Genomic DNA, 27,068 nt, shown 5'->3' with positions numbered 1-27,068 from the left:
GGTGAGTTCAGCACTGCCAGGACATGGACGGCCCAGAACCTTGATCTCTTTAGTGCCCCAGAATCAACTGGTCTCAGGGGTGTGGACCCACATTAGCAGAGTGCATAGAGACTGGTGTAAAGAGCAGGATATTAATTTACAAAGAGAGGAGTGATGACTGACTAGCATGTCTCCTGCAGGTGAACTGCCTCCGGACAGGTTATGACCGAAGTTCCCTGCCGCCAGAGTCAAGACTCCAGGGAGGCGCATGGCAGGAACGTTTAACGGCACAGCCTCTGAGAATCTGCCACGTTCTCCTCCACTCCTCGGATAGACCAGATTCTCTACTTATTCTGACCAGATCCTCTGCCAGGGACAGGGCTTGGTTAGGCACTACCATTGTTTCTGGAAAATTCCTTTTTCATTTCAGAAAAATTAACTTTATCTTATGTTAGGTTCTTATTCTTTCCTTCCCTTTTCTCAAAAACCGTGCTACTAGGCAAGGCCCTATTCTTTGTACATTAGCACTGCCCAGTCATCTTTTCCCATCTCCCTTAGCAAAGGCAACTTCTGGCTCTTTCAATCTTCAGGTTCCCAAGAATAATACTGACATGTAAAATCCCCATAGTCCCCAGCAGCTTACAGACAGCTCACAATAATTTTCTGTGGGAAACGAGGTAGGTCTTCTCACACCCATTCGAGCAAACAGAAGCTCAAAGAAGTTAAGTGACTTGCTCAAGGTCTTATATCTAGTAAGAGAGAGAACAACCATTGCAATCCAGATTTCTGGCTCCCAAACTTGTATTTTTCTCAAGTGAGATTGTCACAAAATTACAGGATTAAAGAATGTTAGAGTGGAACAGGCCTAAGAAATCATCTAAAATCTGGAGTCTAGACTTGAACCGTTTGATATGGTAGCCACTAGCCCCATGTAGCTATTTATATGTAAATTAATTAAAAGTAATTAAAATTTTAAAACTCAGTTTCACAGTCACACTACCTACATTTCAAGTGCTCAGTAGCAACATGCAGCTAATGGTTACTGTATCGGACAGCACATTCGGGCATTGAACATTCCATCACTGCAGAAAGTACTGTTAGACAGTGCTGGTCTAGACTAATCCCCTCATTTTACAGATGAGGCCAATGAAACCCAGAATCCCTAGACTCTATTTTGGGAAACTCCATTTTAAGGTGTTAGAAATCCAAATATTTGAGAAGTGGTCATAAAAATCAACATATACCTTGTTCAAAAGATTTTCCTTGTTGAATCCAAAATGGAGGGAAGACAGGCAGGAGATGGTATTTTGGGGGTACCCCTGAAAGATCCTGTTGTGGCCTGAGATTCTTTGATACATTAAGTTGACTGTCCTGGAGCAGCACAGAATCCTTGAGGAATCCTGAAGAGCAGGTCAGGAGTTACTGGTAGAAATAATGATCACCAGTCTGCAGGTCTGGAGATAACTACACGGTTCCCCACTTGCACTAGTCTTGGCTTGGGACATTTCCCATTAAGGATGACAATTAGAAGACAAGAGGGATTAAAAAATCAGATGGAACCCAGATATTTATCCAAAGAGCTTGAAGTCAGCAATCCCAAAAGTCCTATGCACCCCAATGTTTATTGCAGCACTGTTTACAATAGCCAAGACGTGGAAGCAACCTAAGTGTCCAGCAACAGACGAATGGATAAAGAAGATGTGGTACATATATACAATGGAAAACTACTCAGCTGCAAAACAGAACAAAATCATTCCATTTGCAATAACATGGATGGACCTTGAGAGAATTATGTTAAGTGAAATAAGCCAGCGAGAGAAAGATAATCTGTGCATGACTCCACTCATATGAGGAATTTAAAATTATGGACTAAGAACAGTTTAGTGGATACCAGGGGAAAGGTGGGGTGGGGGGTGGGCACAAAGGGTGAAGTGGTACAACTACAACATGACTGACAAACATTAATGTACAATTGAAATTTCACAAGATTGTAACCTATCAATAACTTAATAAAAATTTTAAAAAAAAGAATAAAAAAAAAAAATCAGATGGAACCCAGAGAGCCATGTGTGTGTTTCTTCCACTCCACCATTCTCAAGGGTCTCCCTGGTGGAAGAAACATGGCCACTTCTTTGGGATTGAGTAAAAGTTTCCTCCTGCCTCAGGAGAAGAATCCAACGGTTTCTCCTGGACATATCCTGCTTGCTTCTGTAGGCCCCATGATTCTCAATCCAGTCATTCTACAAGTATTTATTGAGAGCTTACCAATGGGCCTGCCCCTCTACGAGGTGGTGGAGTAGATACAGAAGAACCAGACACAGGTCCTTCTTAAAGGCACTAACAGTCTGTTGGAGAGAGAAAACTCTCCTGTGCTCCACTGTGTGGCCCCAAGTGTCAGGATGATATAAGGTTAGACAATGAGGAGCTCAGTATTGGCTGGAGCCGTCAGAGAAGTCTTTGTAGAAGATGTGGACCGGAGTGGGAGGATTTATCACCGGAGTGGAAAGATGGGACTAGAGAATATACTAGCATGACAAAGGTGGTGAGCTCTGAGATGTGAAGAGAGGGGGTGGCAGAGGTCATTGGGCCAGTGATCTCATCCCAGAGTCTTGCCATTGCCCCTCCAGCTTGAGGGTCTCACCCTCAAGAGGGGCTCTGGTGAGGAATTATGGCAAGGGGTGCAAGAATGCACAGACACATGGATCTTTTCTTAAACCACACATTGTAGCCATATGACTTCCACAGAGGGGTCTGAGACATCTTTTGATGTTAAGAGGGGCTCTTATCCTTGAAGATGTTGGGCCTAGATTATGGGGCAGTGACCTGCTCTGCCCTCTGCTCCACCCAATGATAAACATATCTTTGGTTAAGAAGCTCTTTCTCACAAGTGTTAAGTAAATGGAACTGCCTGTAACTGCGGGCCTGCCATGAAAGTAAAACCAGTTACTGGACAAGCCCACACCTCTCATTTTCCTTCAAGTCATCATCTTATTGGAAAGAGAGTTGTTTTCTCTCCTTTCCCAAGGTAAACCTATAAAGCAAGAAGAAAGTCAGTCTTGCTCTGGTCCTGTCTGTTTGTTGGTGCTGAAGAAATGGCAAACAGCTCAGTAAGCACTGGCAAATCCCACTGCTCACCCCGTTCATCCCCAGTACGTTTGCCAAATAAAATACAGGATGTCCAGTTAAAATTGAATTTCAGATAAACAAGGAACATTTTACAGTAGAAATATGCCCCAAATAGCACAAGTTTAACTGTGTGTGTGTATGTACTACATCTGGCAACTCCATGCCCCAATCATTTCCTGTTTTCTTTCTTGCTTTCTTTTTTGCTGAGGAAGATTTGCCCTGAGCTAACATCTGTGCCGATCTTCCCCTATTTTTTTTGTCTGTGGGACACCTCCATGGCATAGTTGGTGAATGGAGTAGGTCTGCACCCAGGATCTGAAACTGCAAACCCGGGCTACTGAAGTGGAGCGTGCAGAACTGTAACCACCCAGCCACAGGGCCCGGCTCTCCTGTTTTCATTTTTAAACCTTTACAGAGTATGTTTGGGGTCTCTGCTCAGCAGAAGGGTGTCCATCTCGCTCCTCAGTGGATTGTGCTGGAGAGCCGCCATCTTTAAGAGGACGAGGTCCAACATTTTCACTTCCTGCAGGACCTGAGATCACCTCAGAAGGGGAGCTGGGGAGTGTTAGGAAGAAATGGGAGCAGGGGGTGTGGGGAGGGTCTGGCTTCTGGTCCCAGCTCTGCTTTTGGCTGAATGCTCTCGGACAACTTACTCTGCCCCTCTGGGCCTCTTTTTCTTTCTCTTGTAAAAGATAGGGATTGAACTGGAGGATCTGGAGTCTGAGGAGGAAAGGGTGGGAAGAAGGTTCTGCTTGGGATGTGGAGTGTGAGGCTGCTAAGAGGAGCGAGAGGGACTTCGGGCTGGAAGCTCCTCTGCAAAGGTTGGGGAGGATAGAGAGTGGGTTATAGAGGCCCATGGGCTACTGAGCTTGAGCACCTTTGCTTGAACACAAAATTGCTCCTGAAATTCGGCGTTTTAGACCTTGATGGAAAACACACTTTCACACCAGGACGCGAGGCGGGGCAGCTCGGGGAGCACGTGCTCCCGTTTCCCCACTGACCTGTGCTCTGGAGCCTGGACACGCTGTCAGGGGGCCATGTCCGCAGGAGGCCGCGGAGGTATCTCTTGGCCGAGTACCCAGGCTGGATCTGCCGGCGGGCCTGGCTCTCTGGTTGGCTTCGGAAGTGGAGGTACGGTTGCCAGGCTCTGTCCTGCGCCCTCTGTGGGGACACCAGTCGGGAAACAGTATGGCTGCTGAGCCCTGGGCCTCCCAGGGATACAGGCCGGTTAGCACAATCCTCACCAGTAATCCCGGAGACTCCCGGAAGGCACCAGAAACAGATGCCTCAGCCAACAGACATAAACCGAGAGCCCACACGGCAAAGCTCTGAAAGGCCCTGCAGATTTGCAGTTGGAAGAAGGAGAAATGAGAAATGCCAGACCCCATCTTGAGACAGAACATCAGAAAAGGATAAAGAGCCTCAAAAGAGAACACATTACTTAGTTCAGCCTGTGGAAATCATTTTAGTGCCTTAAAAAGTGGCCTTGCACAGCAGTGGGAAAGCCCACTTGACAACGCGGCATCGGCATTCAATGTTTGTGATGTGAATAATGGAACAGACAAACTGTGTCCGTGTTCACGGGGAGCCTGGCCTTTTGAAAATATCTGGCTCTGCTGCATTTCATGTCAGCCAGGGAGAATTTTCTGGGAACCTACCTGCCACAGTCAGTCCCAATTTGCAAGATCTTGTGGGGAAAACATGTGAATAATAACATCTTACATTTGGCTAGAGATTTATATTATACAAAGAACTTTCACCTCATTATAGTCCTTTAAGGGGGACGAGTTAATATTACAACCACTTAAATGATGCAGAAACTCTCTAAGGATGACCAGTTAAGCACAAGAATAGCAAACATGTGGTACTTATGTTGACATCTCTCCACTGCCCTTGTCAGTGGCAGACATCACCAATCGATCACGGCATTCTTGACTGATGAACTGATTGTGACCTTGGAATCCTTCTCTTTTAAATTGAGGCATAATTTAATGTCCAGTTTAATAAATCTGACAATTGTATACACGTTGTAACCACCACACAAAACAAAATACAGAACATTTTCGTCAGCCCAGAAAGTTCCTTTATGCCACTTTCTAGTCAATGTCTCCCCACCTACCTGTTAATCACCATTCTCAGGTGAGGAAGAAAAATATGATGGAAATATAAGTCCTGCTTGATGGGGAGAGGAAGGCCTTACGGTTTGGGTCTTTGCTCTGCTGGGCAAAGCTGTGGTTTGCTCTATTCTGGTATATTCAGGGGATGGAAATGCCACAGAAGGGCAGCCCAGAGTTGTAGCTGAGGATTCAAGACCACCAGAGCCTCTTCTTCTGCTAACCAGAGGACTGGGAGCCAAAGCCCATAAGATGAAGAAATACATCTGCTGGGGAGAGAGAAAGAGGTCTCCAGGACATTCATCTGTTCACTCATTCATTCCTCAAACACCTACAATGCACCAAGCACTATGCTGGTCACTGGAGAAAGAGGGACAAATAAGGCAGATCGATAACTGATAAATAAAGCAATAGATAAGAGAGAGCATGGCTTGTTATTCCATTGGCTCTACTCTCTAGAAATCTGTAAATTAGATGAATGCTGAGAATCGAAACACACAGCATCAACTGGTCCTTGATGTCTGGATAGTTCATGTGGCAGGTACTTCACGTGAAAAAGAACCTGAAAAATTCAGCCCCACATAGATCCGGAGGCTTTTCCCAAAGGTCAGGAAAGAAGGAATCGTAGGGAGGGCAGCGGAAGCCAGACGACTTACGCCCCTCCCCTCCCTCCGCTTCCTCCTTGGGGCATGCGGTAAATAGCTGCTGAGCATCCTCTGCGGCCCAGCACCGGGTTAAGCCCTGGGATACAGAGCTGTCAGACCCAAGGCCTTTTCTGGTGAATTGGAACTTGATTTCCTCCCTGTGAATCTTTGCTTCATATGACTTCTGTCAGAATGCAGTGAGACCGGGCCTCCTCAGAGAGGCTGAGGTCCCCGTGCAGACGGTGCAATGCGCTGTTTGATCTGGACAACAGCGCCTTATGGGTTCACATTAGTGGGTATTCTGAAGCACCAACTTGGTCTGGAGCTTTACTGGGCAGCTTGCTCAGTGGGACGAGGAGTTGCCGAGACGAGTTAGGGAGTTCCTTGTCCTGGAATTTGGGGTATCTGGATACATTTTTGCTTAGAGTTTGGAAGCTGCTCTTGGCCTCTGTGTTCATTTCCCCTTGCTGCTGTAATAAAGGACCACACACGTAGTGGCTTTAAGCAACACCAGTTTGTGCTGTCACACTTCTGCAGGTCAGAAGCTTGAAGTGGGTCTCGCCGGGCTAAGATCCAGGTGTTGACTGGGCTGTGTCCTTTCTGGAAACTATGGGAGAGACTCTGTTCCTTTGCTTTTTCAGTTTCTAGAGGCCACGTGCATTCCTTGGCTTGTGACCCCTTCTTCCATCTTCAAAGCCAGCAACGTTGGGCTGAGTCCTTCTCATGCTGCCATCTCTCTGGTTCTCCCTTTTGATTGCTTCTTCCACTTTTAAGGATCCTTGTGATTACACTGGGCCTGTCCTGATAAACCAGGAGAGTCTGCCTGTTTTAAGGCCATCTGATTAGCAGCCTTTGCCATTTACCTAATATATTCATAGATTCTAAGGATTAGGATGTAGACATCTTTGGGGTCCATTATTCTGCCTACCACAGCCTCTTTAATTTTTTTTCTAGTTTTCTGGTTTCTCTGAGTAGTTTCTCAAATTATGCGTGTCAAGTTGACTGACAAATTTCACATCTCATTGGATGCACTGAAGCCCTGAGGGCGGCCCAGGGTCTGCTTAGGGCTAGCAAGGAGACCACTCAGGGTTAAATCTATTCACTCGTTTCCAATGTGTGGAATAATATGGTAAGTGGAAAAAAAACAAGATACAAGAAAGAATGTATAGTACAGTGTCATAAAAGTTTGTTTTATAAATGTATAACCACGGTGGAAAGACTGGAAGAAAATACATTGAAATTCTAACAACAGTGGGATTACAGTGTTGGGCATAAGATTACAGAAAGTTTTTTCTTCTCTTTTTTTTTGTTAAAATCAAAAAATTCAGTAATATGGTTAGATTATATCTATAGATGGAAAACCTGTTAAAAATTATTTTATTGCACCCACCCTCCTCTTGTATATATTTCTCCATTCTTCCCCCAACATTATCCTGGACCTCTAACCACCCAAAGTTACTCTAAAACATAAAAGGAGGCAGAAGGGAGTGCGAAGGGAGTTTCTGGAACAAGGAAATAAATAAATGACAGCGGGAGGCTGGCGGTGATGGTTTCACTGCTCAGAACTGCCTCGGCTCTGCCAGTGAAGCCCAGCCTCTGGTTTCTTTTGAAATGAGTAATTAGTGTGCAGAGCGGCCTCTCACCCTTGCTCCACTGAGAGTGCTTCCTTTAACGAGGGACTTGCCCGGCCGGCTGCCTTCCCAGTGCCCGCCAGGCCTCTGTATGCAGAGGGGCGAAGGGACCCCTGTCCCTGTCCCCATCCCCTCACTGGCTGTCGTGTCCACCCTGCATGTGCTGGCAGCTGAGGGTTTTCAGAGGATGGAAGGAGCTGATGCAGGCTGTGCGCCCGCCCAGCAGATGTGGGGTGGCAGGGTGCCAGAGTCCCCAGCAAAGCAAGAAAGACCTGGATAGTCAGCTGCCACCGTACCACAGAGGGTGGCCAGCCTTTGTGTGCAGGAGCCGACAGAGGGGTGAAGAGAGAAGTCCAGAAATCCCAGTACTGGCAGGCAAAGCCCCGTAATTTGACCCCACCCGCTTCTCCAGCTACATTGCCAGCTCGGAGCCACATCTGTCCATTACCCTGCCTTTCCTCGGCTTTCTCCCAGGCCTTCACTCACCTATGCCTAGAAGGTCTCTCTCCACTTATTTGAACAAGACTCAGCTCAAATTCTGCCTCTTCCAAGAAGCCACAATAGACTTTCCCAGCAAGAAGCAAACACAAACAAAATCTTCTTTGCCTTCCGACAGTGTATTAATAAATTATAGTCTAGCTCCTCTCATAGCCTCCTTGTGTCAAGTGTCACTGGGGCACAAATTTGCTTCCTTGAGCAGATTGTATACCCTGTGAGGTAGGGGCTATGCCCCCCGCCCCCCGCCACACCCTGGCAACTCCTATGTTCACCCACCATTTGTTGAGCATTGGTCATGTATCAGGCACTGACTAGTTAATAACCACCCATTAGATGTTAGCTCAATGAATAGAAAGACCCAAAAATGTCTGTACTGTCTTGCTGACCACCGTGCCTCGAGCTGCCCCCTCCAGTCAGAAGTCCTTCTCTGTGTCTCAGCAGGACACAGCTGGCAGCTCCTGCCCCTCAGCTGGGCTTGCTGGAGTCACTGTGCTCTGGCAGGCCCAAGCCTTAGAGCAGAGGGTGATCACCCATTGTCGTCGCACCTGTGCAGGTGTGACTAGAGCCAGCCTTGGGGCTGCCAGATGAGTGCAGCTGGAGTAGAGGTGGGGGTGGAGTGGGAGGGGAGAGGTGTTGAGCCACTTGCAACTGTGCACAGGAAGCCTTCTCCAACCCCAGCCTGCTTTAATCAGTCTTGTACAAACACTGCCACTCTCAGCCAACCCCTTTTGCTGCAGGTTTAATTTCTGAGCTTCTGTGCAAATGATATTATCTCTTTCGTATACCTTTGGTGATTATGTGTTCCTGGATATCAGGCCATTAGGAAGAGAATCATGAAGCGGTCTGAATTTTGCCATCATTGCCATGTTGTAACAAGGCTTGATTCCTGATCAAACCATTTAACATCAAAGATTTGACCAGCCATATGTCACAAAAGCAAAGGTACAATAACTAGAATTGAAAAGCAGCAAAAATTAAGCTCTGGTTACTATAAGAGCTCAGTCTGCCTGGGTTTGAATCCTGGCTCCATCATTTACTAGCTGTGTGACTTTAGGGAAATTACTTGACTTATCTGTGCCTCAGTTTCTTTATCTGTCCAATGAAGACGATAAAAGTATTTTATAATTTATACACACAAAAAAATGAAGCTGGATGCTTACCTCACATTGTGTACAAAAATTAACTTAGAATGGACCAAAGATTGAAACATAAGAGCTAAAACTATAAGACTCTTAGAAGAAAACATAGGGGAAAAGATTCGTGCCATTGGATTTGGCAATGATATCGTGGATACGACACCAAAAGCACAGGTGACAATGACAACAAAAATAGATAACACTGTCAACAGATTGAAAAGGCAACCCACAGAATAGGAGAAAATATTTGCAAATCATATACCTGATCAGGGATTAATATCTAGAATATATAAAGAATTCCTACAACTTGACAACAAAAACCCAATTTGATTGAAAAAATAGGCAAAAGATTTAGATAGACAAATGGCCAATAAACACCTGACCAGATACTCAGTGTTACTTATCATTAGGGAAATGTGAATCAAAACCACAATGAGATACTACTTCCCCCCCATTAGGATGGCTATTATTGGGCTGGCCCAGTGGCATAGCAGCGAAGTTTGCATGCTCTGCTTTGGTGGCCTGGGGTTCACAGTGTTGGACCCTGGGCACAGACCTATGAACTGCTCCCCAAGCCATGCTGTGGCAGCAACCCACATACAAAATGGAGGAAGATTGCTATGGATGTTAGCTCAGTGAAAATCTTCCTCAAGCAAAAGAGGAATATTGAAAACAGATGTTAGCTCAGGGCCAAAAAAAAAAGTATCTTATTTAAAAAAAAAGAATGACATCAGCATAATGGCAGAATGAGTTGTTCCCTTTGTCTCTCTCTGTTAAGATAGAACTAAATGGACATTCATTAACCAGCAGAGGACTCCCTGTATGGCACAATAGGATGTCTCAGAGACCCCTGCAACCATACATCTGAAGGCAGGTGGACTGGATCCCCAGCAAGCAGTGGAACTAAGTGAGCACACCCCTCCTCCTCCCTGTTGGCAGTGATCTAGAAATACAGAAAGGTTTTAGGTGGAGGAGGAGGAGAGAACTAAGATTTTTTAAAAATGAAGAAACTCTTTGAGAAATATTTGACTCAATTAGGAAAAGTAACATAAGGATTATAGATATTCCAGGGGAAGAAAAGAGGGAGAAAGGAACAGAGGGCTTGTTTAAAAAAATAACAGCTGAGAACTTCCCAAATCTGGGGAAAGAACTGGACTTACAAGTTCATGAAGCCAATAGAATTCCTAATCACATCAATGCAAAAAGATCTTCTCCAAGGCATATAATAGTAAAACTGGCAAAAGTCAATGACAAAGAAAAAATATTAAGGGCAGTAAGGCAGAAGAAAATAACCTACAAAGGAACTCGTGTCAGGCTTTCAGTGGATTTCTCACCAGAAACCTTACAGGCTAGGAGAGAATGGAGTGATATATTCAAAACACTGAAAGACAGGGGCAAACCCTGTGGCCTAGTGGTTAAGTTTGGCATGCTCCACTTCAGCAGCCCGGGTTCACTTCCCAGGCACAGACCTACACCTCTCATTGGCCATACTGTGAGTGGCCATACCACTCATTGGCATACTTATTGCCATCATACTGTGGCAGCAACCCACACACAAAACAGAGGAAGATTGGCACAGATCTTAGCTCAGGGTGAATCTTCCACAGCCGAAAAAAAAAAAAAAATACTGAAAGACAAAACCTTTCAGCCAAGAATACTCTATCCAGCAAAACTATCCTTCAAATATGATGGAGAAATAAAAGCTTTCATAGATAACAAAAGCTGAGGGAGTTCATTGCCACTAGGCATGCCTTAAAAGAAATGTTGAAAGGAGCCCTCTCATCTGAAACTGAAAAGCAAAGGTTTATAAAACCTTGAGCAAGGAGATAAATAGAGAGATAGAATCAGAAAATTGCAGCTCTGTATCAGAATTGGTTAGTAAACACTTAATTATAAAAGACAGAGAGAAGGAAAGCATCAAAAATAACCATAAACCCTTGAATTTAATCACAAACTCACAACACAGAAAAGAATAGTTTGTGATAACTAACTCAGAAGGGGAAAAGGAAAGGGATGGAACCTGCTTAGGCTAATGGAGATAAGAGGCTATCATATCTGAAAGATAGTTTTGCTGGATAGAGTATTCTTGGCTGAAAGGTTTTGTCTATGAGTTCTTTTATACAAAACTCATAGTAACCCCTAAACAAAAAATCAGAGCAGAGACACTTATCATAAATAAAGAGAAAACTGAGAAAACTACCACCAAACTGAAATGGCAGTCAGAAATACAAGGGAAGCGAAACAATGGAAATACGGAACAACCAGAAGACAAGAGATAAAATGGCAGTATTAAGCCCTCAGATATCAATAATCACTCTAAATGTAAATGGACTAAATTCTCCAATCAAAAGACACAGAGTGGCTGGATGGACTGAAATACAAGACCAAACAATATGCTGCCTCCAGGAAATACAGCTCAGCTCTAAAGACAAACACAGGCTGAGAGTGAAGTGATGGAAGATGATACTCCAAGCTAATGGCAAACAAAAGAAAGTAGATGCTGCCATACTTACACCAGACAAAGCAGACTTCAGGATAAAAAGGCAATGAGAGATATAGAGGGGTACTATATAAAAAGGAACTTCCACCAAGAGGACATAACAATTATGAATATATATTCACCTAACACAGGAGCACCAAAGTACATAAAGCAACTATTAACAGATCTAAAGGGAGAAACTGACAGCAAAACAATAATAGTAGGGGACCTCAATACCCCACTTACATCAATGGATAGACCATCCTGACAGAAAGTCAATAAGAAAACAGTGGCCTTAAATGAAATACTAGACCAAAGGGACTTAACAGATATATATAGAACACTGCATTAAAAAAACAGCAGAATACATATTCTTCGAAAGTGCACGTGTAACAGTCTCAAAGATAGACCATATGTTAGAAAACAAGGCAAGCCTCAATAAATTTAGGAAGATTGAAATCATATCAAGGATCTTTTCTGACCGCAATGCTATGAAACTAGAAATCAACTACAAGAAAAAGTCTGGGACATGCTGGGGGCCTACTCACTTAACAGAAAAACTGCAATAGGAATGTGCTATTAGACCTTGCAGCCAACTGTGCTGCGGCTTGCCACACCTGATGAAGTGACTGAAGGGACCATAGCAGCCACATGCAGCTGAGAATTACAACCAGCCAGGGGGACAGCCTGGCCTCCCCAGGTAGCTGCAGCATGAGCAACCCTGCCACAACAGAAGGACATATGTAGTCCACATAGGGGACACTCTTGGAACATTTGGAACTGGTGATGAGAGGGAAGCATCTGCTGAAGCTCATAAAGCATCTCTTACATAAAGCCACTTCTCCAAGACTGGGAGACACAGCTCACCTACATAATACATAGATATAAGCACAGAGAAAGAGATAAAATGAGGAGACAAAGGAATACCTTCCAAGTAAGGGAACAGGACAAATATTCAGAAAAAGAACAAAATGAAACAGAGATAAACAATCTACCTGACAAACAGTACAAACTAATAGTCATAAGGATGCTCACTGATCTTGGGAGAAGAATGTACAAACTCAGTGAGAACTTCAACAAAGAACTGGAAAATATTAAAAAGAACCAATCAGAAGTGAAGAATACAGTGGCTAGCCCAGTGGTATCATGGTTAAGTTCATGCAATCTGCTTGGGTGGCCTGAGGTTCACCAGTTCAGATTGTGGGTGCAGACCTATGCACCGCTCATCAAACCATGCTATGGTGGCATCCTACATAGAAGAACTTGAAGGACTTACAACTAGGATACACAGCTGTGTACTGGGGCTTTGGGGAGAAAATAAAAAGAGGGAGCTTGGCAACAGATGTTAGCTCAGGGCAAATCTTCCTCACACACACACACACACACACACACACAAAATCCTTTAAAAAAAAAAAGAAATGAAGAATACAACACTGGAAATGAAAAAATTCACTAGAGGGACTCAATAGCAGAGTAGAAAATACAAAAGAATGGAAGAGAGAGCTGGATGAAAGACTAGAGGAAATCACAAGGCTGAACAGATAAAAGAAAAGAGAATTAAAAAGAATGAGGACAGTCTAAGGGACCTTTGGGATAATGTAAAGCACACTAACATCCATATTATAGGTGTCCTAGAAGGGGAAGAGAGAGACAAAGGGGCAGGGAATCTATTTGAAGAAATAATAGCTGAAAACTTTCCTAACCTAAGGGAGGAAACAGACATCCAGGTACAGGAAGCACAGAGAGTACCAAACAGGAGACCCACAGAGGTCCAAACCAGGACACATTAAAATTAAAATGTCAAGAAATAAAGATAGAGAATCCTAAAAGCTGCGAGAAAAAGGCAACAAGTTACATACAAAGGAAACCCCATAAGGCTATCAGCTAACTTCTCAGAAGAAATCTCACAGGCTAGAAGGGAGTGGCACAATATATTTAAAGCGCTGAAAGAGGAAAATCCCACAGCCAAGAATAGTCTACCCAGCAAGGTTATCATTCAGAATGGAAGGAGAGATAAAGAATTTTCCAGACAAGCAAAAGCTAAAGGAGTTTATCACCAAGAAACCAGCCTTACAAGAAATGCTAAAGTGACTTATTTAAGTGGAAAAGAGAAGATCACAAATAGGAATAAGAAAATTATTTTAAAAACCCCCCAAACACCAACATGACAGACAAATAATAATGTACAATTGAAATTTCACAAAGATGTAAACTATTATGAACTCAATTTAAAAAACTCCAATAAAATCACTGGTAAAGGCAAATATATGGTAAAGATGGCAGACTCACCACCTATGAAGCTAATATGAAGGTCAAAAGACAAAAGTACTAAACTGTCTATTTCTGTGATAATATGGTAATGGATACACATGCACAACAAAAGAGGTTAGATACAATATCAAAGACATAAAATGTGGGAGGAGGGGAGTAAAAGAAGTCAAACTAAAGAGACCACCAACTTAATATAGATTGCTATATACGTAGGTTATTATATATGAACCTCATGGCAATAACAAACCAGAAACCTATAGTAAATACACAAAAAATTAAGAGAAAGAAACTCAAACATAATACTAAAGAAAGCCATCAAGCCACAAAAGAAGAGAGGAAGAGAAGAGGAAAGCAACACAGAAGAAATACTAAAACATAGAAAAAAAGTAACAAAATGGCAATAAGTACATTCTTATCAATAGCTACTTTAAATGTCAATGGACTAAATGCTCTAAGCAAAAGGCATACAGTGGCCGATTGGATAATAAAAACAAGACCCATAGATATGCTGCGTGCAATGGACATACTTCAGACCTAAAGACGCTCACAAACTAAAAGTGAAGAGATGGGAAAAGATACTCCATGCATATGGCAATGAAAAGAAAGCTGGGGTAGCAAGACATATCAGACAAAATAGACTTTAGAATAACAACTGTAACGAGACAAAGAAGGGCATTACATAATGATAAAGGGAACAATCCAACAAAAGGATATAATCCTTGTAAATATCCATGCACCTAAATATATAAAGCAATTATTAACACACATAAAAGGAGAACTAGATAGCAACACAATAATAGTAGGGGACTTTAACACTCTACTACACCAATGGATAGATCATCAAACAGAAGATCAATAAGGAAATGTTGACCTTAAATGAAAACCCTAAAGAATCCATCTGAAAACTATTAGAATTAATCAACAACTACAGTAAAGTTGCAGGGTACAAAAGCAACTTACAAAAATCAGTTGCATTTCTATACACTAACCATGAACTAGCAGAAAGAGAAATCAAGAACACAATCCCATTTACAATTGCAAAAAAAATGAATAAAATACCTAGGAATAAACTCAAACAAAGAGGTGAAAGACCTGTACACTGAAAACTATGAAACATTATTGGAAGATCGTTGATCCATTTTGAGTTTATTTTTGTGAATGGTGTAACATAAGGCTTCTAGAAGAAAATATAGGCAGTACATTCTGACATCAGTATTAAAAGGATCTTTTTGGACACCATGTCTTCTCAGACAAGGGAAACAATAGAAAGAATAAACAAATGGGACTTCATCAGACTAAAGAGCTTCTTCAAGGCAAGGAAAACAGGATTGAAACAAAAAAACAACCCACTAATTGAGAAAAAATATTTGCAAGTCATATATCCGACAAAGAGTTAATCTCCATAACATACAAAGACCTCACACAACTCAACAACAAAAAATCAAACAACCTAATCAAAAAATGGGCAGGAGACATGAACGGACATTTCTCCAAAGAAGATATATGGACAGCCAACAGGCACATGAAAAGATGTTTATCATCACTGATCATCAGGGAAATGCAAATCAAAACCACACTAAGATATCACCTTACACTCATTAGAATGGCAAAAATAACCAAAAGAAAAAATAGCAAATGTTGGAGAGGATGTGGAGAAAAAGGAACCCTCATACACTGCTGGTGGGAATGCAAACTGGTGCAGCCACTATGGAAAACAGTATGGAGATTTCTCAAAAAATTAAAAATAGAAATACCATATGACACAGCCATCCCACTACTGAGTATTTATCCAAAGAACTTGAAGTCAGCAATTCCAAAAGTCCCATGCACCCCTATGTTCATTGCAGCATTATTTACAATAGCCAGGACGTGGAAGCAACCTAAGTGTCCATCAACTGATGACTGGACAAAGAAGATGTGGTATAGATATATACAATGGAATACTACTCAGGCATAAAAAAGAATAAAATCATCCCATTCGCAACAACATGGATGGACCTTGAGGGAATTATGTTAAGTGAAATAAGCCAGATAGAGAAAGACAACCTCTCTACGACCCCACTCATATGTGGAAGTTAAACATGTAGACAAAGAGAACGGATTAGTGGCTACCAGGGGAAAAGTGGGTGGGGAGTGGGCACAAAGGGTGAAGTGGTGTACCTACAACATGGCTGACAAACAATAATGTACAGCTGAGGTTTCACAAGGTTGTAAACTATCATAAACTCAATAAAACAAAAAAAAAAACATTGAAAGAAATCAAAGAAGACACAAAGAAATGGAAAGACATTCTGTGCTCTTGGATTGGAAGAACTAACATAGTAAAAGGTCTATACTTCCTAAAGCAATCTACAGATTCAATGCAATCCCTATCAAGGTTCCAACAAAATTTTTCATAGAAATAGAATAAAGAATCCTAAAGAAAAGACCTCAAATAGCCAAAGCAATCCTGAGAAAAAAGAACAAAGCTGGAGGTATCACACTCCCTGACTTCAAATATGGGGGCTGGCCCCGTGGCCGAGTGGTTAAGTTCATGAGCTCTGCTGCGGCGACACAGGGTTTTGTTGGTTCGGATCGTGGGTGCGGACATGGCACCGCTCGTCAGGCCACCTTGAGGCAGCGTCCCATATGCCACAACTAGAAGGACCTGCAACTAAAATATACACCTATGTACCAGGGGGATTTGGGGAGATAAAGCAGAAGAAAAAAAAATAGCATGGTACTAACACAAAAGGAGGCACACAGATGAATGGAACAGAGTTGAGAGCCCAGAAATAAGCCCACACATCAATGGACAGCTAATTTTTGACAAGGGAGCCAAGAACATACAAGGGAGAAAGGAAAGTCTCTTCAATAAATGGTGCTGGTAAAACTGGACAACCACATGCGAAAGAATGAAAGTAGACCATTATCTTATACCATATACAAAAATTAACTCAAAATGGATTAAAGACTTGAATGTAAGATCTGAAGCCATGAAACTTCTAGAAGAAAACATAGGCAGGATCCTCTTTAACACTGGTCTTAGCAGCATATTTTCAAGTACCGTGTCTGACCAGGCAAGAAAACAATAGAAAAAAACAAATAAATGGGACTACATCAAACTAAAAAGTTTCTGCACAACAAGGGAAACCATCAACACAATGAAAAGACAACCTAACAATTGGGAGAAGATATTTGCAAAACATACATCTGATAAGTGGTTAATGTCCAAAATATATAAAGAGCTCATATATCTCAACAGCAAAAAATTAACAACTCAATTTAAAATGGGCAAAAGATCTGAACAGACATTTATCCAAAGAAGATATACAGATGGCCAACAGGCACATGAAAAGATGTTCAATATCACTAATTATCAGGGAAATGCAAATCAAAACTACAATCAGATATCACCTCATGCAAGTCAGAATGGCTATAAGTAACAAGACAGGAAATAACAAGTGTTGGAAAGGATGCGGAGAAAAGGGAATGCTCATACACTACTGGTGGGAATGCAAACTAGTGCAGCCACTATGGAAAACAGTATGGAGATTTCTCAAAAAATTAAGAAGAGGACTACCATACAATCCAGCTACTCCACTGCTGGGTATTTATGCAAAGAAGATGAAAACATGAACATGTAAAGATATATGCACCCCTATGTTCATTGCAGCATTATTCACAATAGCCAAGACTTAGAAGCAACCTAGGTGCCCATCAAGGGATGAATGGATAAAGAAAATGTGGTATATATACACAATGGAATACTACTCAGATATAAAAAAGGATGAAATATTGCCATTTGTGACAACCTGCATGGACCTTGAGGGCATTATGCTAAGCAAAATAAGTCGGAGGGAGAAAGCCAAATGTGATCTCACTCATAAATAGAAGATAAAAACAACAACAAACAAACACATAGAGACAGAGTGGATTCGTGGTTACCAGAGGGGAAGGTGGGAAGGAGGAAGGTGAAACATCATTACATATGTATGGTGATGGATGTAATTAGTCTCTGGGTGGTGAACATGATGTAATCTACACAGAAATCAAAATATAGTGATGTACACCTGAAATTTATATGTTATAAACCATTGTTACCACAATTAAAAAAAATAGAAAAAGGCAGGGAAAATCACAAATGAGTAGAGACTAAACAACATGCTACTGAACAACCATTGGATCAATGAAGAAGTCAGAGGAGAAATTAAAAAACATCTGGAGACAAATGAAAATGAAAACACAACATACCAACTCTTATGGGATGCAGCAAAAGTTGTGCTAAGAGGGAAACTTATAGTAATACAGGCTCATCTCAACAAACAAGAAAAATCTCAAATAAGTAATCTTAAACTACACCTAACGGAACTAGAAAAAGAGGAACACAGAAAGCCCCAAGTCAGCAGAAAGAGGCAAATAATAAATATTAGAGCAGAAATAAGTGAAATAGGGACTAAAAAATCAATAGAAAAGATCAATGAAGCTAAGAGCTGGTCTTTAAGAAGATAAACAAAACTGACAAACCCTTAGCCAGACTCTCTAAGAAAAAAAGAGAGAAGGCTCAAATAAATAAAATTAGAAATGAAAGAGGAGAAATTACACTGGATACCACAGAAACACAAAGGATTATAAGAGAATACTATGAAAAACTATATGCCAACAACTGGACAACCTAGAAGAAATGGATAAATTCTTAGACTCATACAACCTCCCAAAACTGACCCAAGAAGAAAGAGAGAATCTGAATAGACCAATCACAAGTAAAGAGATGGAAACAGTAACCGAAAACCTCCCCAAAAATAAAAGTCCAGGCCCAGATGGCTTCTCTGGAGAATTCTGCCACATATTCAAAGAAGATTTACCTATCCTTCTCAAACTATTCCAAAAAATTGAAGAAGATGGAACACTTCCTAACTCATTCTATGAGGTCAATATCATCCTGATACCAAAACCAGACAAGGACAACACGAAAAAGGAAAATTACAAGCCAATATCACTGATGATCATAGATGCAAAAATCCTCAATAAACTATTGGCAAATCTAGTACAGCAATACATTAAAAGGATCATACATCATGATCAAGTGGGATTTATACCAAGGATGCAGGGATGGTTCAACATCTGCAAATCAATCAATGTGATACACCACATTAACAAAATGAGGAATGAAAATCACATGATCATCTCAATAGGTACAGAGAGAGCATTTGACAAGATCCAACATCTATTTATGATAAAAACTCTCAATAAAATGGGGATAGAAGGAAAGTATCTCAACATGATAAAGGCCATACATGACAAACCCACAGCCAACATCATACCTAATGGTGAAAAACTGAAAGCCATCCATCTGAGAACAGAAGCATGACAAAGGTGCCCACTCTTACCACTCCTATTCAATGTAGTACTGGAGGTTTTGGCCAGAGCAATTAGGCAAGAAATAGAAATAAAAGGAATCCAAATTGGAAAGGAAGAAGTAAAACTCTGATTGTTTGTGGATGACATGATTCTATATAAAGAAAACCCTAAAGGATCCACAAGAAAGTTATTAGAAATAATCAACAACTACAGCAAAGTTGCAGGGCACAAAATCAATTTACAAAAATCAGTTGCATTACTATCCTCTAATAATGAAGTAACAGAAAGAGAACTCAAGAATACAATCCAATTTACAATCTCAATAAAAAGAATAAAATATCTAGGAATAAACTTAACTAGAGGTGAAAGATCTGTACATTGAAAGCTACAAAACATTATTGAAAGAAATCGAAGAAGACATAAAGAAATGGAAAGATATTCCATGCTCATGCATTGGAAGAATAAACATAGTTGAAAGGTTCATACTACCTAAAGCAATCTACAGATTCAATGCAATCCCAATCAGTATTCCAATGACATTCTTCACGGAAATAAAACCAAGAATCCTAAAATTTATGTGGAACAACAAAAGACCCTGAATAGCTGAAAGAATCCTGAGAAAAAAGAACAAAGCTGGAGGCATCACAATCTCTGACGTCAAAATATACTACAAGCTATAGTAACCAAAACAGCATGGTACCGGCATAAAAACAGACACACACAGATCAATGGAACAGAATTGAAAGCCCAGAAATAAAACCACACATCTATAGACAGCTAATCTTTGACAAGGAAGCCAGGAACATACAGTGGAGGAAGGAAAGTCTCCTCAATAAATGGTGCTGGGAAAATTGGACAGCCACATGCAAAAGAATGAAAGTAGACCATTATCTTACACCATACACAAAAATTAACTCAAATGGATTAAAGACTTGAATGTAAGACCTGAAGCCATAAAACTCCTAGAAGAAAACATAGGCAATACACTATTTGACTTCAGTCTTAGCAGTATCTTTTTGAATACGATGTCTACTCAGGAAAGGGAAACAAAAGAAAAAATAAACAAATGGGACTACATCAGACTAAAAAGCTTCTGCAAGGCAAGGGAAACCATCAACAACACAAAAATATAACCCACCAAAGGGGAGAAAATATTTGCAAATCATATATCCAACAAGGGGTTTATTTCCACAATATATAAAGAACTCATACAAATCAACAACAAAAAGACAAACAACCTGCTCAAAAAATGGGCACAGGATATGAACAGACATTTTTCCAAAGAAGATATACAGATGGCCACAGGCACGTGAAACGATGTTCAATGTCATTAATTTTTAGGGAAATGCAAATCAAAACTACAATGAGATATCACCTCACACCTGTCAGAATGGCTATAATTAACAAGATGAGAAATAATAAGTGTTGGAGAGGATGTGGAGAAAAGGGAAGTCCCGTACACTGTTGGTGAGAATGCAAACTGGTGCAGCTACTATGGAAAACAGCATGGATATTTCTAAAAAAATTAAAAATAGAAATGCCATTTGGTCCAACCATCCCACTACTGGGTATTTATCCAAAGAACTTGAAATCAACAATTCAAAGAGATTTATGCACCACTATGTTCACTGTAGCAGAATTCACAATAGCCAAGACATGGAAGCAACCCAAGTGCCCATCAGCTGATGATTGGATAAAGAAGATGTGTATATATATACAATGGAATACTATTCAGCCATAAAAGAAGACAAAATCGTCCCGTTTGGAACAACATGGTTGGATGTTGAGGGTGTGATGTTAAGTGAACTAAGCCAGACAGAGAAAGACAAACACTGTATGATTTCACTCATATGTGGAAGATAAACACATGGACAAAGAGAACAAATTAGTGGTTACCAGGGGAGAAAGGAGTTGGGCGGGGTGGTGGGCAAAACGGGTAAAAGGGCACATATGTATGATGATGGATAAAAACCAGACTATTAGTGGTGAGCACAATGCAGTGTATACAGAAACTGATATATAATAATAATATACACCTGAAATCACACAATGTTATAAAGCAACATGACCTCGATTTAAAAAAAATCACAAGCGGTGATGAGGATGTGGTGAAACTGGAACCCCTGTGCATTGCTGATGGGAACATAAAGTGATGCCGCCACCACTATGGAAACAGTACAGCAGTGTCTCTAAACATTGAAAATAGAATTACCATGCGATCCAGCAATTCCACTTCCGGGTATATACCCAAAAGAACTGAAAACAGGGACACGAACAGGTATTTGTACACCCATATTTATAGCAGCATTTTTCACACAAAACATGACAGCAATCTAAGTGTCCATCAGTGGATGAATGGGCAAACAAAATGTGTTGTAAACACATACATAAAATGTGTTACGTACAAATAAAATGTGTTACATACATATATATACATATACATAGTGGACTATTATTCTGATACATGCTACAACATGAATGAACTTTGAAGACATTATGCTAAGTGAAATAAGCCAGTCACAAAATACTAAAAGGATAACTACTATAAGATTCCATTCACCTGAGGTACTTAGGGCCGTCAAATTCAAAGAGACAAAACATAGAATGATGGTTGCCAGTGGTCGGGAGGAAGCGGAAACAGGGAACTATTGTTTAACGGGTAGAGAGTTTTAGTTTTGCAAGATGGTCAAAGTTCTGGAGATCGATGGTGGTGACGGTTGCACAACAAATGTGAATATACTTAATGCTACTGAACTGCACACTTAAAAGTGAGTAAAATGGTACATTTTGAATGATGTATATTTTACCACAATAAAAAAAGAGCACGTACTTTATAAAGTTGTCGTGAAGGTTACAGGAGATAATAAGGGTAAAGTGCTCAGAATGATGACGAGGGTAATAGCACAGGCCACTGAAATGTGTGCCGTTCTTATAAATACTCTCTATCCACTGGTTACACAAGGGAACCCATGGATGAAGTACATAAAGCCTAGAAACGTAGGAGTCCACTGGATCGTCTATACGGCTTACTATGAAGGTGTTACCAATAACCCAGACTGATTTTAGTGAAAACCTGATTTGCTTTCCTAGAATGGTAAAGGGTTTTAACAGGTGTGTTGGAAGACCCAGGTCCCTTTTTAAAGACGCCTTTAGAGCTGGGGAGAGGCTTCTTCTCTCTAGCTCATGGGGAATCTTCAAAATCAGGCCCTCCAGGGTTTCAGAGTGGGGCTCTGGGATCTGCTGTCTGGGCTCCAGACCCAGCAGCACCACTTGGGTCTTGTAACATGATTCCACGTTTGCAACGTTTGTAACATTTTCAAGTTAAACTTCAAGCCTCAGTTTTTCCTCCCACAAAATGGAGGTAACTCTAACATCCAGCTCACAGACAGTGCAGATCGAGCGAGGTTACAAATAAAATGCCTGGCACACCCTAAGCGCACCCTAAGTGTTAGCTGTTGTCGACATTGCCGTGACCTCCTAGTCACAGTTGGCCCATGTCCTCGGCTGATCCTTCCTACTTCCAGGTCTATTAAAGGCTCCCAGTGTCACAGCTCAAGAGCTTCTCGCATGGAGGACTCTCGGCAGAAGAGCCGTCAGTCACTTTCTCCCTTGTGTGGCTTTGGTGCCCACTGGACACTTTGTTGATGGCCATCACAGCCCTATCACTTCTTAGGGACACCACGGAACAAGGAGCAGGTTATTGGTGAGGACCTGCAAAGGGAACTTCGTCCTCCTGATCTTTGGCTGAAAGGATAATTTATTTTTCTTCCTACTTTTCTATATTTTTATACTTTGTGTGATGAGCCTACATTATGGTTAGGATAGAAAACTAAACTTCATTCAAAAAACATATTTCTTATGATATTACCAAATAGAATGGTAACCTGAAGGTGCCTTCCTAGGTTGGACTTTGGCTGAAAATGCCAACTAAAGAGTGAGCGCCTTGAGTATTGAGATGTGGGGAGAAATTAGGCAGCATAGAATGAGTCAGGATAGAGTCAGAGGAACAAGGTTGACAATACTCTTAAATGTAACCACAGGTATAAGGGAGATGGCAGCAGCAATGGAACCTTGGTTGAAATCAACTATAATAATCTGAATCCTGCTTACCTCTCAGAGAAATGAGCTGCTCTATGAATTGGATTTTTAAATCAAAGTATTTTAAATACATTATTTAATCAATGTCCCACTGTTGGACATTTAAAAAAATCACAAGATTTACAAAATCCTAAAAATATAAGAATAAGAAATACTACACAATGTGAAAATTATTTAATATTTCCGATGATTTGCGAGCCACTTGAGGATTCCGCTATGCTACGAGAGCATCATTATAACTATCATTTAGATACTACCCCAAATTATGGTTATTTAGGTTTTATAGCTATTTGGTTTCTAAATAATGGGAAGCTGAATGAATTAAAGGTTTCAAGATGAATGGTTTTAACTCTGGGAATGTTTGAACAACATTTCCTTCTGGTTTTTTTTTTTTTTAAAAAAACCAAACACCCAACATATCTGTGTGTAGCCAGAAGTGGAAGACCTCTGGCTTCTAATCTCCTGACTTAGCACTTGGTCTTTGCTCATCAGGAAGTTGGGCCATCAAGCGAGTTAAAGAGCAGGCCCATGTTGAGCTATGAAACCTGGACGTATTGCCACGTTCATGTCATTAGACCCACATATAGAACCAAAAACGACTGTAGGTGCTTTAGAGCTTTGACTGCCCCTCCCTGTGACAGCTGAGACTCTCACAGGTCTGGACGGAGCCTGCGTTTTGTGGGTTTCCTGATTCACGGTCCAGCCAGGATGGAACCTTCTGTGAGCAGCACTACTTAACTATTCCCCCCTTCCCCCTCCCCATCTTGGCTCTTTTACTTTGAATGTGGTGTTTTTAACTCATAAACTGTACTATTTGGACAAGGAAATACTGGCCTGAGGAACAGATGGTGTGGTTATTGGTGGGCTTCACTTACAGTGCTGTTTGAGATGTGGGGAGAATGTTTTTTCTATTTTGCTATTCCATTTCCCTTCCTGATCCCACCTGGCTCTCTAGGGTCTACCTCTCTCTCTCTTTCACTATCTACCTCCTTCAAAGCCATAGATTGTTATTTTATCTTAAAAATTCCATGACTTTAAAAAAAATGATGTTTGGTAAAAAGATACGTATAAATAAAAATATGATTTATAATCTCAACACCCATGGTAAAAATTTGATGTGTATCCTCCTGTTTGTATAACCAATTTTTAAAAATTGGGATTATATTAGGTACAATGTTATCTACACAGCCTAGTCTTCAATTCTGGTGCAATTATCTATATGGCTGTATAATCTTGAGTGAATTACTCAGACTTTCTGTGCTTCAATTTCCTCACCTCAAAATGGGGTGATACTCCACCTAGCCCCAGGATGGACAGAAAGCATACATGAGCTATACACGGAAAGCGCTTAGGACAGTGGCAGGAGCATAGTAAATACTGAAAAAAATGTTATTGAGCATTGGTATTCTTATCATATGAATACTATTTTGTAACCTGCTTTTAAAAAATACACCATAAGGGGCCAGCCTGGTGGCATCGTCGTTAAGTTTGTGCACTCTGCTTCAGCAGCCCAGGGTTCACAGGTTCGGATCCCAGGGACGGACCTCTACACTGCTCATCAAGCCATGCTGTGGCGGCATCCCACATACAAAGAAGGGGAAGATTGGCACAGATGTTAGCTCAGGGCCAATCTTCCTTACACACACACACACAACAAAATACCGTGAATATTTTCTCAAGTTATTCATGACTAATACGTGACTTTATTGCCTGAATCAAAATCCATTATACGACTGTACACAAATTATTTAGTCAATGTTCCGTTGTTGCACATTTATTATTTTCAGTATTTTGTATAGTAATAAATAATCCTGTAACAAACATTCTTGTGCATAAATCTTTGGGCACACCTCTGATTATTTCCTAAGGTAAATTCCTAAAAGTGGAATCGTGAATCAAAGAGGTTCAGCCCTTTTTAGGCTTTTACCAAAATGCCCTCCCAAAATGTCGTGTAAATTGTGTATGAGGCAGCTCATTTCCCCACAGCCTACCTGGCACCGGATATTACAGTTGAAAAAGTTTCTCACAGTCTGTAGTTTTCATAATCAGATGCTGCTCTGTAGTTTACAAGGCTCTCCTCTTCCGAGGTGTTCGTCTTCTATAACCCCACGTCCCTTTTGAGCCGCTTCTCCTCCTATTTTAATCTACTGTGTCCTCTAATCTCACATCCTGGCCCTGCTACTGTTCCAAACCTTTTCTTTCCTTTCTGCTTTCCTCATACCATTTCCCTCCCACCCACCTGGAGTTAGACTAGAGAGTTCTGTCTTGGGCAGGTGTGTTATAAATCTAGTAGATGGTTAGCACGGGAAGACAGGAACTTCTTTTTTTCATTGAGCTCAAGGCTAACTAAAAATGAAGCTGTCCCCAAATAGACTCATCTATGTTATAAAGTAATAAGATCCCTGTTGCCTGAAATATTTAAACTATATGGACAAGTGTCTGAAAACTGTGGGAGATATGCTTACTCTGGGCAATAAGTTAGCCTACATGTCAGTGTCCAACCAGGAAACAGAAACCGCCCTAGGTATTTAAACACAGAAGAAATTTAATTCAGGCAATTGGTTACACAGGTGATTAGAGAGCTCAGAAGCCAAAAAGATGGTGAGGCAACACTAAGATCAGTAACATCAGGAAGCCAGCACCACCCCCAGGCTAAAGGACAGAGGGAGGAGCAGGTGGGGTCACCTGGAGGAACCTGGAGCCACAGTGGGCATGTCTATTTGGGCCTGGACCACAGAGATGAGGCAGGTGCTTCTCACCACCCCAGGTAGAATGGGAGGCGAGAAATACCCTGTCTTTCCTCTTCTCCCTCTCCATTCTCCTTCCAGTATCTTCCATTGGCAAATTCAATAAAAAGCCAGTTGACACAGATGTTTGTGGAATTATATGTAGCCTGTGGTCAACTCCACCATGATGCAGAGCAGAGTAAGAGAAGGGTGAGGCTGTAATGGCAAACAGGCCAAGTCCTGGCACAATGACTTCTGGAGGCCATTCCAAATCCACAGAAAATAGGGCAAAGTGCAAAGCATGGTGGCCCTGGAGAGGTAGATAGTCCTGGGTTTGAATCTTGGCTCTGTCATTTATTAGCTCTGAGATCTTGGTCAAATCACTTAATTCCTCTGAGCCTCAGTTCCCTCCTCTATAAAAGGGGCCAAGAAAAACCATATCTCACAGGGTCACTGTGAAGATTAAATAAAATAATGTCTATAAAGTGTTGGTAAACATTCAACAATTGGTTTCCTTTCATCCAAGAATTTATAATTTTAAGACAAAAGACAATTGGACATTTGGTCAAGGTCATTAAACGTCTCTATATTTTGAGAGAAGCGAACGGAGCAGACGAATCTCCCCTTTGGAAGCTCTGCCTAGGGTGGGGTGGGTGACAAATTGCCCAATCATGATGCTGGGAGATGATCTAAGAAACATTAAAAGTATCGCACATGATTGATTCATTCCACAAACATTTGTGGGTACTCACTATTTTCTGGAAATGATTTAGACATGGTCCCTGCCCTCAAGGAGATGGCAACAGATGGGCAAAGAGAGAAATGGAAACGATGATGGTTTGGGAATGTTCCTGGAGGAGGGGGCAATGGGCTATCTCTGCCCAGGGAAGTGGGGGAAGTCTTCACCGAGGAGATGGCATCTGAATTGTGTTTTGAAGGATGAGTGGGAGTTTTCCAGCTTCAGAAGCATGTGCAAAAGCGTGGAGTCACAAAAGAGCACGGGGTGTTGGGGGAATGGTGAGCTCT

General features: G+C 41.4%; 1 protein-coding gene across 5 annotated transcripts in view; it reads right to left on the bottom strand.

Moving 5' to 3' along the window:
* Positions 1-27,068, bottom strand: part of KIAA2012 — a 108,631-nt gene that overhangs the window by 78,792 nt on the left and 2,771 nt on the right. For 2 of the 5 annotated variants that reach the window (XM_023622403.2, XM_023622405.2), the window contains exons 3-4: positions 4,107-4,266; positions 1,224-1,379 (exon numbers count right to left, since the gene is read on the bottom strand). The exons of 1 other annotated variant lie outside the window; for it this stretch is intronic. In XM_023622403.2, coding sequence (XP_023478171.1) covers positions 1,224-1,379; positions 4,107-4,266 — 316 coding nt within the window. The remainder of the gene's footprint in view (positions 1-1,223; positions 1,380-4,106; positions 4,267-27,068) is intronic. 2 more of the 5 variants (XM_023622406.2, XM_070241621.1) reach the window with 1 other exon arrangement.

Source organism: Equus caballus, chromosome 18, assembly GCF_041296265.1.
Source record: "Equus caballus isolate H_3958 breed thoroughbred chromosome 18, TB-T2T, whole genome shotgun sequence".
NCBI lineage: Eukaryota > Metazoa > Chordata > Mammalia > Perissodactyla > Equidae > Equus > Equus caballus.
Note: the sequence above shows the minus strand (reverse complement) of the source record. Positions and strands in the feature narration are given on the sequence as shown.